The 16285-nt window shown below is 30.1% G+C and overlaps 1 protein-coding gene across 2 annotated transcripts; it reads right to left on the reverse strand.

Annotated features, from left to right (window-relative positions):
* Nucleotides 1-19: 19 nt before the first annotated feature.
* On the reverse strand, nucleotides 20-15447 carry sals (sarcomere length short). 2 transcript variants are annotated; one of them, XM_068767585.1, is made up of 12 exons: nucleotides 15339-15447; nucleotides 13587-13788; nucleotides 6787-7430; nucleotides 6365-6536; nucleotides 4562-4772; nucleotides 4007-4283; nucleotides 3415-3515; nucleotides 2958-3270; nucleotides 2154-2264; nucleotides 1655-1806; nucleotides 1241-1445; nucleotides 20-1135 (listed from the first exon to the last, which is right to left on the reverse strand). In XM_068767585.1, exons 2-12 carry the CDS (start codon nucleotides 13777-13779, stop codon nucleotides 938-940), a joined length of 2577 nt encoding a protein of 858 aa, XP_068623686.1. In that variant the 5' UTR covers nucleotides 13780-13788; nucleotides 15339-15447; the 3' UTR covers nucleotides 20-937. The 2 variants fall into 2 exon arrangements, with proteins under 2 accessions (XP_068623686.1, XP_068623685.1); XM_068767584.1 differs by having other exon boundaries at nucleotides 15250-15447.
* Nucleotides 15448-16285: the final 838 nt, after the last annotated feature.

A 16285-nucleotide genomic window follows, 5' to 3' on the forward strand; every position in this document is an offset into this window, starting at 1 on the left:
TAATTGTATCATGTTATATGTAGTAAAATTTTAATGTGTAATTTAATTAGTACGATCATAATTAATTTTTGATTATTGTAAAATTTAACTTATTATAATATTATTTACAAGTTACACGTATATCTAAAGATAAAATTGACATTAGACGTTTCAATATTATTAAAAAAATACATTGTTTTTTTCCAAACGAAAACAAGGATAGAAAAATGTCTTTAATTTTTACGTTTAGTAAATCGGTGAAAAATTTAATACAGGTAGTCCTATAACCAAAGTTAAGCCGCAACGGGATGGTTATGCCTAGTAATTTAACAAAAAATCCGTCACGTGTTTTTTAAAAACTTATATGAAAGAAAAAAAGCTCACTTTTCTCATGATTTTAATGTTCACGCTACCGTGATCTACCAATCATTCTAAAAATACGTTAATTTATGGGATTATCGGTACAGCTAAAATTATTTTTAGATTTCATAAAATTTTATAAATTTTCATGTAACTCTTCGTCGTGTTAGTTTAATTGCGCAATTCCAATACTATTACAAAAAAAAGGTTTTAATTAGTTTTTCAAATACTAGCGCAGCAAAATGGTGGGATGTTTCTTATAATGGAAACAATGGACTAATTTATTTAAATTTATGAGTAAATAAGAATATTAAGTAATTATATCAGCTTAAAGCTCCTACTAAAAAATCTTTAGCAAAAATATTATTAATTAGGTTGATGTTACCATTAAAATGCGATTTTAAATATTTTTTTTTAACTATGAATTTCACCATTCAATATTTGATTTGAAAAAAGTATATTTAAAGTTGATAATGACAATTTAAAAACTCATTTATATATAAAGAATATGAAAAATCGGCTTATTAAGTATTTTTAATTTTAATGTGTATATATGTAAATATATAGACATTATCAAAATATTATAATAAACACGTCATTACTCCAGGTCTTCGATTAGAGAATCCAATTCCTTTTGCAGCGTCATAGATTCTTCTCTCTGTTTGAGGACATCATCTTTCAGTCGATCTACGTTTGCCATTAACAGAGCATTGCCTTTCTTTAAAGCGTTAACTCTAGTTTCATGTCTTTTTAGGCGTTTTGTAAGATTATCCTTTTTGTTTGGTAAAGGAGCATCCTGAAATTATTGAAGCCATTTTTTTATTATTTACAAGTACATAAATAAAAAAATATTAAAAAACAAAACGTTGCAAATGTTGTAAAATCTAACAAATATAACTACCTCTGGTTCGCTTTCACTCTCAGTCTCGCTTTCTGTGTCCTGTTCTGTCTCAGTTTCTGATTCTTCTTCACTTTCACTCTTTTTCTCTTCTTCAGACTCCTCCTCCTCCTCTTCCTCTTCGTCATCCTCTGAACCTACTTCTTTCATCATTGCAGCCATTTTATCAACTTCGCGTTTCAACTCTTTGTATTTTCGTTTTTCTTCCCTATAAAAGTTAAATCATCATTATATTAAACAAAACATTAATTGACCTGAAAACTGTACTGTAGGATAAATGGCACAGAGAAGACAATGGATATAACATATATCTATAGTTGTTGAAGAAATCAAGTCTCTGGAAAAAAAATCTCAAAACTAAATTTAAGTTGATGAAAAGTGATTTTTCAATAATATTTCTTCGTAAGTTATACTGACTTTAGTGCAGCTTGTTGGTTCTTTAAAGACATCTTGTAACCCATACGTTCCCTTTTCATATTGTCTTGTTTCTGCTTCAGATGAGAGATTTTGTTCCTCATATTTCTTATTTCTTTTTCCATTCGTTTTTGTTTCTTCTCTTCACTTTCTTCCTGTATAACACATAATACAAATAATAAATTAACTGAATACTTTTAAAACAAATGCTGTTTTTTTAAAGGGATAGGTTTTTAAATTATAAAGTCTAACTGTAACCAGAATATTTTTTTTTATGAATTTTGCAAAATTAACAGTTCCTAATGAGAGATTTTGCATGATCGAGCGAAGTAATAACTACTTCTATTCATTATGTCGACACTGCTAGTATGAGGGATATCGGAGAGTTAAAAATTTTAGCAAGTTTGATTGATCAATTCGAGTATCTGCAAAGTTTCTCGGATGCAGCAGATATAAAAAAAAGTTATTGTTAGAAAATAGATTTGTGCAGCAGTTTAATTACCACTTCTTCTTCTGATTCTTCTTCTTCTTCAAAGCTATCATCCTTTGTTACGGAAAGTTGTTTCACAGCATGACTGGACCGTCGCGAACCTACGTTTGTTGGTATGATCCCCTGAAAAAAGATCTTAAAATGTATCCATTTTATTTTAATACAAAAAAATTTTTCTTTCATGAGACGAAGGTGCTTCTCGCTTCGGATAAATATCAGAAATTTTAAAAAGAATGATAATGAAAAAAGGTTGATTGCAATTAATGTGTAGTCATTTATTTTCAACATTATGTAATATTTATTATGTTAATGATATTTAAAAAATTGAAATATGATCAATATTGTACGAGAAATTTTATGTCAAAAAAATGAAATTCTATTATTGAGTATGAGGCGGTTGTCACGATATTAATGTCACTTATATCCTTCAATTAATAAAGGTGAATTATATTGAGCATTCCATACTTTTATAAATAAAGTTTATTTGTTTGATAGTTAAAACCAATGTGTTAAAGTGATAAGAGTCATTACCTCGCCATCCTCGTTAGGGTTAGTATTAGAAGCATAAGCAAGGTTATTGTTAGCATCAAATTTTTTTTCTAGCTCCTCAGCTTCTTTAGAGTTAACGCCAATATTTAATAATCTACATTGTCTTATAATATCAAGCAAGGTTTTTTGGTAAAAAGATAAAGATCCTTCAGATGCTAATAACTCTTCATACCTATCCTGTAAATTTTTATTAACGCTGTTAAATGTTAATTGCTTAAGGAACTTTAAAATAATATTAATCATAACTTTATTTAGATTACAACATACCGACAGAGCCTGTTCTAATTTTTTTTCAAGTTCAGCGTTCCTCCTCTTTAATTCTTCTAGTTCTGATTGAGCCGTATCTCTTTCTTCAGCTGCTTCTAAATACTGTTTTTCTAGATTATCTGCTGTCTCTTTAGCTTTCTCAACTTCCGTCTTAAGGTTATTAACAAGTCGTTCATCGTATGCATCAGTAACCGATATGACAGTTTTGTGTTGTTCCTGTTTTATTATAGCTCGTTCTCTTGCTAATTCGGCTTCTAAGTTTTGTATCCTTGTTAGAAGTCGTTTGTTTTCTCTTTCTTGAACTTCTTTATTTCTATTAATAAATCAATGTGATTTTTAAACATACATAGATAAATACGTTACGAATACGGTTTTTGAATTATTTATTTTTAATCTTCAATTTATTATCAAATTAAAGAATATTTATTAGTATTTTATTGATAATTTTTTGAATTACCTCAATTCTATAGCAAGAAGCTGTTTAGTAGACTGCAAATCGTCTCTGACTTTATCAATGTCGTCCATTTCATCAATATCCTCTTCTTCTGCTGCAGGTACCTACAGTATAAATCAATCAGGATGGTACAATAACACTTTATATACAAATGACTTTAGAAATTTTAATTTCATAAGTTTGTTCAATATCGTATACAACGCCATATTTATCATGCATTGGAAGAGAAAAATATTTATAATTTAAAGTTAATAATTATTTACCTTATCGTGTTCAGAGGACAATGCTTTTATATTGTTAAATAATTAAAAAATCGTTTCTATTTCTTAAAGATAACAATGAGTAATGCTGTGGAGGATTTGTCGCTGGAATGTCTTTATGCACAAATTATTTTCATATATTATCAGATACATATCTCGATTTAATCTTAAGTTTACTTATAGCTGATGTAGATAATATAAATATAAGTCTTATTAACTTTGAAATGATTGATCTCATAACTGTTGTGAATTCAAGTTATTAATAGGAGTTTCAGTTTTGATTTTCTCTTGCGATTACTCATGTGAATTATAAATATAAAGTATGAAATATTCACCTCTTGAACTCCAGGTACTAAAACTCCCGAGGGTGATGTAGCTAGGTTTGCTTGCGACATCGATTTTTGTACTTGTTCCTCTATCGTCATCTGCCTTCTAAACTTCCTTAAGCCTTCTAAATTTGGTTTGCTTCTGTCGTTAGTTTTCACTTTCTTTAGTTTAACGCCTTTGGAAATTTCTTTTAAAAGTTCGTTATGTGAATTAGGTTTTTCAGATTCAAAGATGAATTGCCCTTTATTTTTAACAACTGCCGATCGTGTAATTATTGGACTTGACCTAGAAATAGTGTATATGTTAAAGTAAAATATTTTCATTTATTGTTTAGATGCACGTCTCATATCTACATATAGCGGTTATAGCAATGGTCATCATATTTTAATTATGCATAATTCATTTAAGATTATTCCAAATTTGGTCTTCATAACAGATTTTTCAGTTTATTACATAAAAAAACTTATACATCGTATTAAATATGTACAAAAAAAACTGTGTTCCCGAGTAAAATAGCTGTAATTGTAAAAATAAAAGTTAACAAATTAATAATTTTTGCTGACCTATCATTGCAAACGACATGTTTAAGCTTCTTCCCTTGTTCCACTTCTTTCATCATGTCACTCCAGTCAGGTCTCTTCCTAGGTCTGCTTCGAAGTGACTCAATTTTTTTTAGTTTTGATGGATCTAGAGGCGATTTTTTGAAGTCTGGTGGAGGAGGCATCTTAGGTGGCAACGGCGGAGGCATGGGTGGTGGAGTGGGCTTAAGTAGACCTGGACGTATAGAACGAATTTGTATCATTTTTAAATTATCTCTCTCTTTGTATGCTCATAATAAAACCTTTTTGTAATCATGTTTAACATTAAAAAGCTCTGCGTTTGATAAACACTTTTTGTTTCTTTATCTTATAATTATTTTGCTTTTCGTCATTAATTTCATAAAAAATTGTGATAAAGATGATAACATTAAATTTATAAAAATATTTTTTTTTGGATAAAATTGTTACATTGAAATTAGTTTAAGTTACAAGGATGCTAAGTTTGAAGGGAAAAGCGAAAGTCACGATGTAAAATCGTGACTTTCGCTTTATTTACAGAAATCAGTGTAAATTTACTGAAGATTAATATTCAGAGGAGAGATTATTCAGCTTTACATACCTCTAACATTAAAGTCATTATTAAAATCTGGCATGGTTTAAGGTGGATGCGATCACTTTTTGAATAAATTATTGAAATATCACTTTTACACTGTTATTCAAAAATTCTGTTCATGGTAATTCGTACACAACGAACACTTGAAGTTGGAACGTCGATGCCAGAGACAAATTCGTTAATAAACTGAAGTATACAGCATTTGCACCTGAACGAGAAAGCTGTGCATATGTTATGCACGCGGAACTGGGGGGCGACAGATTTAGACTACAAATGCTGTCTAGCGCACAAGAGATCAAAAGGTAAAGGATTGAAATAGCGAAGTAACCCGACTAATGAGACAGGCGACAGAAAATATTATGTGCATAAGATGTTACTGTCGGATAATCTTAGTTTTATTGAATGTTACAGTTTTGGACTCAATAATAAATAATGGTATTAGTTAATTATTTATTACTAACTTTGTACGTAGACTCTATGCAGACATTAGCACAACATGGCGTTTTTCATTAGAAATGAATAAATAGGTTAGCAGATTTTTTTTTAATTTAAATATTTATTACTAAATTATATTTTGGTATTTTGAAGGTACTCCTGAATTTCACAATTTCATCTTTTTACGAAATATATACACTATAATTATATAATACATAAGCCAAAATTATATGTATCCTATATTTTCGTATACACATAAATGAGTAAAATAAATAACTTTTTTAAAAAAAAGTATTTCGGAGGTCATAAATGTAGTCGCAAAGTAAATAAACCAAGTCAAACCCTCTCTTTCCTGTCCAAGCAAGAATAGGTAAATAAGATGATTTTAGCAGAATTAGAGTTAGCTAGAAATTAAAAGAAATTTAATAAACATAATTCCGCGAACTTCAGCAGAGCAATTAATTATTAAGTACATTACAAGAAATAATTATAGGTTTATTATTCATTTAAAAACATCTAGAATAAGCAAAACAAGTTTTTTTTTGTAATTAAAACTACCATAAAAACGCAAATAAAAACTTCGTTAATTAAATAAAGATTAAGTGATTATTTGAATTTAACATTTTTACTTTAATTTATATGTTCCTTCAAATATTAAGACAAAGTGTAAAATCTATGTCCAAATAAAGATACCAATAAATACGTTACGAAAGCAAGATGTACATGCAATATTATAATTGATTATTAGTATATATTGTATCCGCATAGCTTGAACTCACTTCTTAAACTCTCGTTCTTGGTTAAGGTGTGACCTTTAGGTATTTCATTTGCAAGAGTTTTATCAATATTTTCTTTCACCCTTTCATGTAATGGGTCCCGCCATTTTTTCATGTTTACTTCATCCTTAGAAGGTGCCTTTTGTAACGATGCTTTTCGCGGTGTTGGTGGAAGCTGAAAAATAAATGTAAATAATTATAATTCAGGTTTCCTAAGAGACAGTTCAAAGCATTTTGAGACATGATGAGTATTTGATGCTGATGAAAAAAAGTGAAAAGTTTTGCAGCAAGATTACGTGCAGACATACACTGCTTACATTGCTTCTAATATTGATAATAATATTAAAATCACGTGTAGGCATACCTAGAAGAAACAATTATAGTGATTATTACATGAGTCTTGAGTTACTATAAAAATGACTTACTTTTGATGTAGATTTTTCGATAGGGGGTTTGGTGGCCATTTTCAATTGATCTTGAGAACCTTCTTCTAATTTTGATTTAGCGACTGCTTTTGTGTCGTCTTCTTGTTTCGGTTTGTCAGCGGTTCTTCTTTTATCTTCAGTTGTATGTTTTTCAACGGATTTCAATTTTTCATCTAATTTTGTATTTTCCGGAGCCTCTTTCTTTTCTTCTGTTCTTAATTTGGATTTCAAATCTACCTTCGTTTTTTCTGCAGGTTTTTCAGTTTGTTTATTTTCTTTTTTCGCAGAATTCAAAACTGATTTGCTGTTTGTGAACTTATCACTTACAGAATTATTTTGCTTCGGGCTAATTTTATCTATGTTTTTTTGGTCTACAATTGTAACAGTTTTATCTTTAGCCTTATCATCTATTGTTTTAACACTTTTTAATATTGGTTTTTCGGGACCTTTATCATTCTTATCTTCCGAATTTATTGTTTTAACAGTTCTTAAAGAAGACTTTGTAAAGCGAGGCTTCTCATCAAGTGTTCTGTTTGCTTTATCTGCTTCTTTCGCTGCAGAGGGCTTAATAAGCTTCTCTTCAGTTGGTTCTGATACTCCGTTTTCCGTTTTGTCTTTAATAGTTGCTTGTTTTTTTAGGACCGCTGTAAAAACAGTAAATTATTGTTTTAAAAAATGAGACGCACTTTTTTAAATTTATAATTCGCACTTAAGCGTAGATTGCGTACATTCATTGCATTATGATAATGGCTTTAACCACGTATATATAAATCAATGTTAATATGTTGTCTGTTATTCCTTTATTTTACTTATTTAAGCTAGTACTCTAGTTATTAAGATTATTTTTTGATATTTAGTAATAACCCGGTGAAAAAAAGAGATAGCAAAATTTGGTGTAGTACATGATTCTTAAAATGTCTAGATTCTATCGTAATTAAATTTTGTAATGCGATATATGTAGTACTTCTTAAATTTGTTATGACAGATTATTGTAGTAGACATTTTAAATAAAATAAAGACATCGTGGCCGAAGAATTAATGTAATATTAATGACATAGCGTAAAAATTAAAAGTTATTATTTTCTTTTAGTGATGATATGTACATATTGCATTCTATAAACATTTTTATATGGCTTCACAGTAATTGAAGGCCAATTATGTGACTAAAATAAACGTACTGAAAAAAAGTGTATTACGGATATCTGATATAGGCGGAGCATCTTAGTCTTAAGACTGCTCTATCAGTAGTTAAATAATTACTTATTAATTTATTGTATTATTAAGTTAAAGATGGGTTTTACTTCAGCTTCAATCAAGAAAATTATATTTTGCTCATGAAAGTGTGTACAGTTTTCGTATGAAATTGTATGAATTAATGGAAACACATGTGACGATGCATTTCGTGTGATTCGCGCGCGTAAATAAACATGGCTGCTGCCAAGATGGCCGACCTTCGCTATTTTAACGATGTAATTTATCAAGATTTGTTTTTTGTTAATTTACTTTGTAAAAAATATTAATCAACAAAAACTTTTTTTATTTAACCAATAGTTGACTTAAGATAAAATGCTTAGCGATATAACGGAATAAAAAGCTGTTTCATCGGACCCATACTCAAAAAATTTCATTAGACGTTGGTTTATATGATGTAGTAAGATAAAATGAATGTAGTGGACATCAACAATTGTAAAAGAGTTAAAGATTCGTTTACATTAGTTTATTTTCTCTACAATTTAAGAAATTCTAATTGTTTGAATTACTAATAGTTCCTGGGTTTCTTGAACTAATAATAAAATTTCAGTCGGTATAATGTTATGTTCTATGGTAAGCATGTTCTACGACCTCAACGATATTTCATTCAAGAAATCAGGACAAAACGCGCCGACGTAGGTTAAAAGTGTCAATCAAAAAAAAATACTGCCGCTTCGGACAAAATACAGACAGACTGAAATTTGGCTAACGCATCCTTAACTTATTAATATAAGCCTATGAAATATATTGCATTAACTCTTCGGTTAATACAAAGTATGAAGAAGAAATAGATAGTATTTTGAAATATAAGTAATGTCACACAAAAAAGTAAAGACGGTGGTCATATAATCATCTTAGGGGGCCAAATGGTGGTAAAAGGGTGGTAAAGTTAGGTGAACATTATAGTATCTTTTAATATAATTGTTAAAATGGTTTATATAATTCTAGGTTCTGCCCATCACCTCTGTCTACATTAAAGTAATATCAGATTCATATTTAATTCATTTACGTTAAAAGGTAATTATGTTTGGTGAATCGGTACTTTATATCTCATCTAGATTTAGATAAGCGTGATGTGCACACAAAGAAAATAATACGACTTTGCTTGCGTATATACGTAGTTAAAATATTGTAATTTTAAATATTTACGTTTGTGTAAACGAAATGGAAGCAAAAATTAGTTGGTAAGAGTGAAGGAAATCGGTGACTAATTAAACAGCCTTGGCATCTGATGTGAAGTAAAAATGATATCGAAAAGTATGGACACGTTATGAGTTGTGATTTTAATATTATTTTGATTTTTATAGATATTTTGACTAACTACATATATATATTAGGGATTGTTTATTTTCCTTAGATTATACATAACAGACCTAATTCATCTTTACGTGAATGGCGTCATTAAAAAATACAATCGTGTTATTGGAAAGGATTGGTATTCTTTTACGTATAAATACATGCCGATTAATCAAATAAAAGTTAATTGGAATATACATTGGTTTATTATATCTGTATATTTTGAATAAAAATTATTTTTGGCGTTGAATACATAGAGCGATTTGATAAATCATAGCGTAACCCCGACAACGCGGTTTATTTTGTAAAATGTCTGTCCTCTCTAAAAATATCGCGATTCGTTGGCGTTGGTTACCTCGAAATACATATCTGTGAACTGTAACGTTCACAAATACGTCACGATAATAAAATGGCTTGATTTTAATTGCATATAAAATAAATATTACACTTTGTACCTCTTCATTACTTTATTAGAGATTATCTTAATCATATTACATGAGAAAGTTCGTACTTTAACAGTGGAGTAATTATAAGAATAATAAGGGTTTTGATACAAATACCACATGTAACATAAACAATCAAATTAGCCATTACTATTCATACGGAGGAACTATTATTTTAAACAAAAAAAAAACAATGATGAGAGGACAAAATTAATTATTTTCGATAATTACTATTTTTGAATACAATGGTAGACAACACCAACAAACAAAAATTACAAGTCATGCTATTTGTAATAGATGAACTATTAGCTCCTTTACAAATATTCTAAATATTCATAAAATACTTTTCTTCACAAACCTTTAAAACTCAATCAATCACAAATTTATGGTTGCATAACCGCTTTTATTTGTAGTTTTTTAAACGTTAAAGGGATCATGTGCAACACACACAATATCTCAACACACTTTATGATTGCGAATCTGAGAAGAACACTTTCCGATAGCTTGTTACACTTTCGCGTCATTCGCTACCAAATTTCAGACTGGTAGTTTTGAGTTCGCTTACAAAGAGTCTAATGTCCATGAGCCCTGCCAAAGTTTCGGGCAACATTTTGACGTCACTATGTGGGCAAATATATATCAACCTACATACATGTGCATTTTGAAATATAGCCGTCTTTCAAAGTGGCGTCGAAGAAAAAATAAACAAGCTTACAACACGAGCGAAGCTCTGCCGACGTATTTAGAGCGCTCATTTTCATAATCCACCGACGTACGATCTGGTAGGATGTTACTTCTTACAGTGATTTAAACGTATTAGTTATAATAAAATGCGACCTATTAGAAGCATAAAAATACCATTTTGTGAGTTTATGGCCAGAATAGAAACCTCATCAATACATAAATAAATAAAGTTGATAGAAGACGCTGAACAAACAGGTCGCTACCTAGAGGTCCTATTTGAAATCAAGGGGGAATCTATCGTCAGTGTTGGACGTCCTATGGTAACAATGAAATGATATTATATGTATAAACTTTAAAGAAGATTTACAAGTTAAAATTGTTGATTCACAAAATAGTTTCGTAAATAATTTGTAGAATAACAACCTATTATTATTATAATAAAATTAGTGTAAACACGCAAAAGTTTCAAAAAACATCGTCCACTAGAAAAAAAAAACTATAATTACTGTAAATGTAATGAAATCATATCTACTTTAACACAGGTAAGAGACTTGGGCACTATTCTTGATGAAAAGCTCAGATCCAGTACATACATTAACTACATTATCAGTAAAACTAAAAGGTTATTACGGTTTTTAATACGTAATTCTACGCCCTTCAATGACATCAATTATCTTAAAATGCTTTATTTCAGTTATGCAATAAACATACAATTTACGAATTTAATTTTGCGACCCTTTCGTATTGACAATCTTAAAAAGATTCAAATATAGTTGTCATATTTCGAAATTAAGTCTTATCATTACCATAAAATAAGCACACTGGGAGATATATATATGTTGTTCTTGCTGGATGTATTAAACAATAAATTTGATTGTTTATTTATTTATTTAAACACACATTGTATGTGCACAAACAAACATTATACAATGTATGTATAGCAGCGAACTTATTGCCGATTGTCCTGAATTGCTGTGAAGTTAAAGTTTAGTGTTCCCGCTAAACGTAGAATTAATTATTTGAAATTGTCTCCTTTTTCTGCATACAAGATGATTGTAACACTAAGTTCACCTCACTAGACATATGTTATGTACGATATATATTGTATAATATGTGCTGTATCGCCGTTTTAACCTCGTCCAGAGATGTCTATGGGGGGATATATCATAATCGCCTGCTGGCTTGGCTGGCGATCGCAGTGTCGTATTATAGTACGCAGAGGACGCTGCTGCCCATCCTCTGGAAGTTTGTTTGTGAGCAGTGGCAATCCCATATAATTAATGAACAAAATGGTTATTATATAAAATTGAATCCCGAGAATTGAACCCGCAACCTACGACCGCAGGTCTCAGTCTTCTACAGCTGGATTGCCACTGCTCAAATGGGGAACTGTATTTATACTTGCACATGTACGTGCACTGTATACTATATGTAACTGGAATCATTAATCAAACACACACATACTCCACACGCACTTAACATACACAATCCGTACATACTGTCAATATAATAAATTATCTCTGCTTTAGTTTCTTTTTCTTAAAAGAAAGAAGACATAAATGTCTACTCTCGTAATTCTTAATTTGAATTAACACTCGTAGTACTTCGTAATTGGCATAGTTTATCTATTAATGTTTGTATTTTGTTGTGTATGAACCTGTCAGCTATGAAGTAGCTTGGAATAAATGAATAAAATAAATAAAAAAGTTTGTCTGTTACCCTTTTCATATTTTAAATAAAATCTGCAACATCATCACTTATTTTTGTCAAAGTTTATGATAAAGTATAAAAAATATTATTATTTGAACGGCTCTAAAGTAAAATTAATGCAGCAATATCGTAATTTTATATAAACAGATAAAAGGGAATACAAGTAGTAAGTATTGAAAAAAAGTTAAACGAAATATAACAACATAAGTTAATGTTGTAATGTGGTTTATTAATTGAAAGTCATAAGGACATAAGTGGTAATTTCTAAAATATTTTAATAAGGATCAAAATCGTTCGTCTAATCTTGCGCGGAATGGTCAAATGAGTAAACAGAGCGCTTTTGTGACGTATTTTTGGTACTCATTACAATGTTAGTGGTCCTATGCTATTCTGGTCAACATATGCATTATAGCATCTTGTACGCAGTAGCAGTTCAGTAGAGCATAAACTAGATTTTTAACCACTAGGCTGATTAATGATTGAAGATTCAGAGCAAATATTTATAACACATTAAAAACAAATTAATTAAAAATAGTAGTCGTAAGTTTTCATTTTAGAAATAGTCCAAGTTCAAGATTTATTGGTAGCTTTGAATAAATTAAAATTCTGAATGTTATTTGATTGTTTCAACCCACAGACACGCTCTGCGAGGCACAAGCCTTTCCCAAAGATATCCATGGCGAGATATTTCTTAATCGCCATGCTTGGCAGGCGGGCTGGCAATCGTATTGTGGTATTATGCTAGTCAGAGGACGCTACTGTCCATCCCCTAAAAACTTGTTTTGTGAGCGGTGGCAATCCTATGTAATTAATGCATAAAGTGTGAATTATTTACGATCTTATCCAGGGGATCGAACCCGCGACCTTTATACTCGTACTTTTAGACTTTGATTTACTAGGAAACATAATTTATATTTTGTTGAAAAAAATAGTTAAAATGAACCTTAAACCTCAAACACACGGTACAGGCTTCTTAAATAAATATTTGATGCACAAAAAGTCAATTAATAAATTCTGAATCAATGTTTTGGGCATAAAATTGGACTTTCGGATTTGTTACGAGTACATTACAGTTTTAAAAAAATTACAAACTACTGCCATCTTACTGCTAACTGATGAATTGTTCATAAAATATTGATTATGTCACATTTCGATTGCTACTAGATGTCGCTTTGATTAATACAATTTTACAAAATTGCGAGCAAAATCTCTCCATTCCTGGCTTTCAGTGTTGTTAATATTTATTTATTTAAATTTATATTGTTTACGACAATAATTTTTCAATTAGCCTTTCAATTTAACAATTTTTCTTTGAAAACTATGAATGAATTTCTCTAAAATTTTTGCTTCGTTTTACGATTGGAATAAAAAGTTAAAAAATAATGGTTGGAATTATTTCACGACATTAATACTCACGTTTTAAAGGTTTCGTAGGCGTTTCGTCGACGGATTTTGACGGGGTGTCAATTGTTTTGGTGGTGCTTTCTACAGGCTTCAGTTTCTTTTGGGTCCATGATGGTGGCGATTCAGTATCTTTGTCCTTAACCCATGGCGGCCTGAAGCTATCTCGACGGACAGCAGTGTTGTTGCTTACGTTACCGATCGGCATGACGCAGGCCTGTGGTTAAGAGTGTTATGAAAGGTGTATTATGTATAATGATTTACTACTACCTATATGGATTAAAAAGTAAAATGTCAACTCTATGACAAATAAGAGAACCGTGTCATATGGATGTCTTTAAAATCAGAGAAACAGAGATAGATAAAACACCAGGGATCGCATTTTACAATGTAGCAGTCTGTATGAAAAATGTGGAAACTGGAATGTAAACCGTCCATTTTTATTAGACCTCCTACGTTGAGTGGAACTTGAGTTAACTTCATAGAAAGTCGACGTTGTCACATATAGTTTCAAATGTTGTTTTAACCTAGGTTGATTGACTTATCACTAAAATTTGCTCAACTATGTGTAAAGGTGTATTTAAAAGTTAGAAAAATCTGAGCGATAACACAAAGATTAATACAATGTTGTCGTTTCATCGTAGTTGTTTCAATCCATAGACGCCCACTGCAAGGCATGGACCTCCCTTAAAGATATCTATGCGGGGAAAGCATATGATAGCATTCTCTGGAAACTTGTTTAAAAGTAGTGGCAATCCTGTATGATTAATGCACAAAGTGTGAAATATATATAAGACTGTATTCTGGGAATCAAACCCGCGGCCTATGATCGCAAGTCTCAGTACTCTAACAATAGGCTAGCACAGCTCGTCGTTTACGCAATAGTAAAAAATGTGTCGATGATTTTTTATGTTGTAATGATTTTAATACAAAACACATTATTTTGAAAAAAAAATGGTAACGTGATAAATCTATCAAATGCAATATACAGTTCTTATGATTTGATAATATCTAAAACAATAATATAAATTGGAAATGTTTGTAAAGTTTCACTTGAATACAATGCAGGTATCAAGCATAGGTATTGGAAAGTGAATCTGAAACAATTTTATCTGATTAGTTCATTGTGAAAACAGAGTATTTCACTTTTCCATACGTAAGTTTCTAAAACAAAAGGCAGACACGATAGCGCGTGATAGCGGACGATAGAGGCGAATATTTGGCAGAGATTATATTTATCCCGAATTTACGATAGCGTTATAGTTACAAATAACATAGACGGGACAGGGTTACGGTTCTATATATTACTATTATTGCTTTAAAATTTAATTACAACTCAAAATTACGAAAAAAAAATTACAAACTAATTTTTTACTATGAATAGGAATATGAATTAGGAACTCCACTCTTACTAGTATGTAACATTGTATAAAATTTTACGTATATTAAATTATGTTATAATGATCAGAAAAACCCTACAAAAATTTCTCTGTCTAGATTTAATTCAAATGAACGAATGTTGTTTTATCAATTACATAAATTGTTTTTCTTTTTATATATTGTGTAGAATAATAGACTATTGTTTTACATTTAACATAAAACAACTGAAAAAGCTGAGCTCAAAATTTATTTTAAAATGCAGAACGTGTTAAAAAGTTTTTAATATTCTTTTTCTTACGTCAATCCACTTGTATATGTGTAGCTGTCTGTGTAATGTCAAAGGCACGTAAATTTATTAAATAAAAAGGTCACTTAAACAGAACACACCGAACATTACAATTCAAAGGATCAACTGGTCATATTTTCCGTTGCGACAGGATTAGAATGGTGATCCAGAAACGGAATTCGTTGGGACGCGAAGACGCGACGGCGAGTACGCGTGGCTCACGACTACCATCGGAATTTCAGCGCTGAACAATCCTCTGGAACTTATAAATAGACGTGCCAAGGCGTGTACCACGTATTAAGCATCAGTTCTATCAACAGATTATATTTTATGTTTAATCTTGTTTTCGCACGCTTAAATTATAAAAAATAGCAAAAAAGTTTATACATACTCAAAAAGAAAATATAATTTTTATATTATATATAACAATGAATAAAGTGCAAGATTTAACTTTTTCAAGAAACTAAAAGTACATGCCGATGGTATTAATACACCACACAATAAAAGCTATCAACATTATTATGATGGTTTTATTTCACCTCTAACAACTTACTAATAAATAAGTATGTATTAAAAAGACGTGTATAAATTTACGTCTGTTGCTAAATTTTACGCGTAGGTTTCTCGATATTTATATTTATAAACATTCATCACAAAATGTGTTGAAAAAAAACTATGAATGACGAGGAAGGAATCAAAACGAGGAAATAACTAAATATAGCTTGGTAAAAATAGTTGTATAAACAAAGTGGCGGTGAAAAAAACTTCTAATATTTTGATATCATTTGAATAAATATTAAAAATAAAGTAATGTAAACAAAATTAAAATGAATATCCCATTGGGACTTAGTAGACGCGTTTAAACAAATTTGAATCGTAACCGTACAAAAAGACAAATAAAATTTATGTATGAATAATTTTGTTTAACGCCATCCAATGATTATTATTAAAATACATTTTTTTATAACTATTTAGTGCACTTAAAATACAAATGAAATCTCAGAAGGTTTTTGATAATTCTGTCGGCATTTCAAACCTGGAATAGTCT

This window comes from Battus philenor, unplaced genomic scaffold, assembly GCF_028537555.1.
Source record: "Battus philenor isolate CCGP_79_NKW_IND1 unplaced genomic scaffold, ilBatPhil1.0.hap1 SCAF_23, whole genome shotgun sequence".
Classification (NCBI taxonomy): domain Eukaryota; kingdom Metazoa; phylum Arthropoda; class Insecta; order Lepidoptera; family Papilionidae; genus Battus; species Battus philenor.

Coding starts and splice junctions, on each gene's coding strand:
- sals (XM_068767585.1), bottom strand. CDS start 13,779: ATGCCGATCGGTAACGTAAGCAACAACACTGCTGTCCGTCGAGATAGC. Junction 7,431..13,586: donor GCCTACGAAACCTTTAAAAC/GTGAGTATTAAT, acceptor CTGTTTTTACAG/CGGTCCTAAAAAAACAAGCA. Junction 1,136..1,240: donor AGAGTGAAAGCGAACCAGAG/GTAGTTATATTT, acceptor CAATAATTTCAG/GATGCTCCTTTACCAAACAA.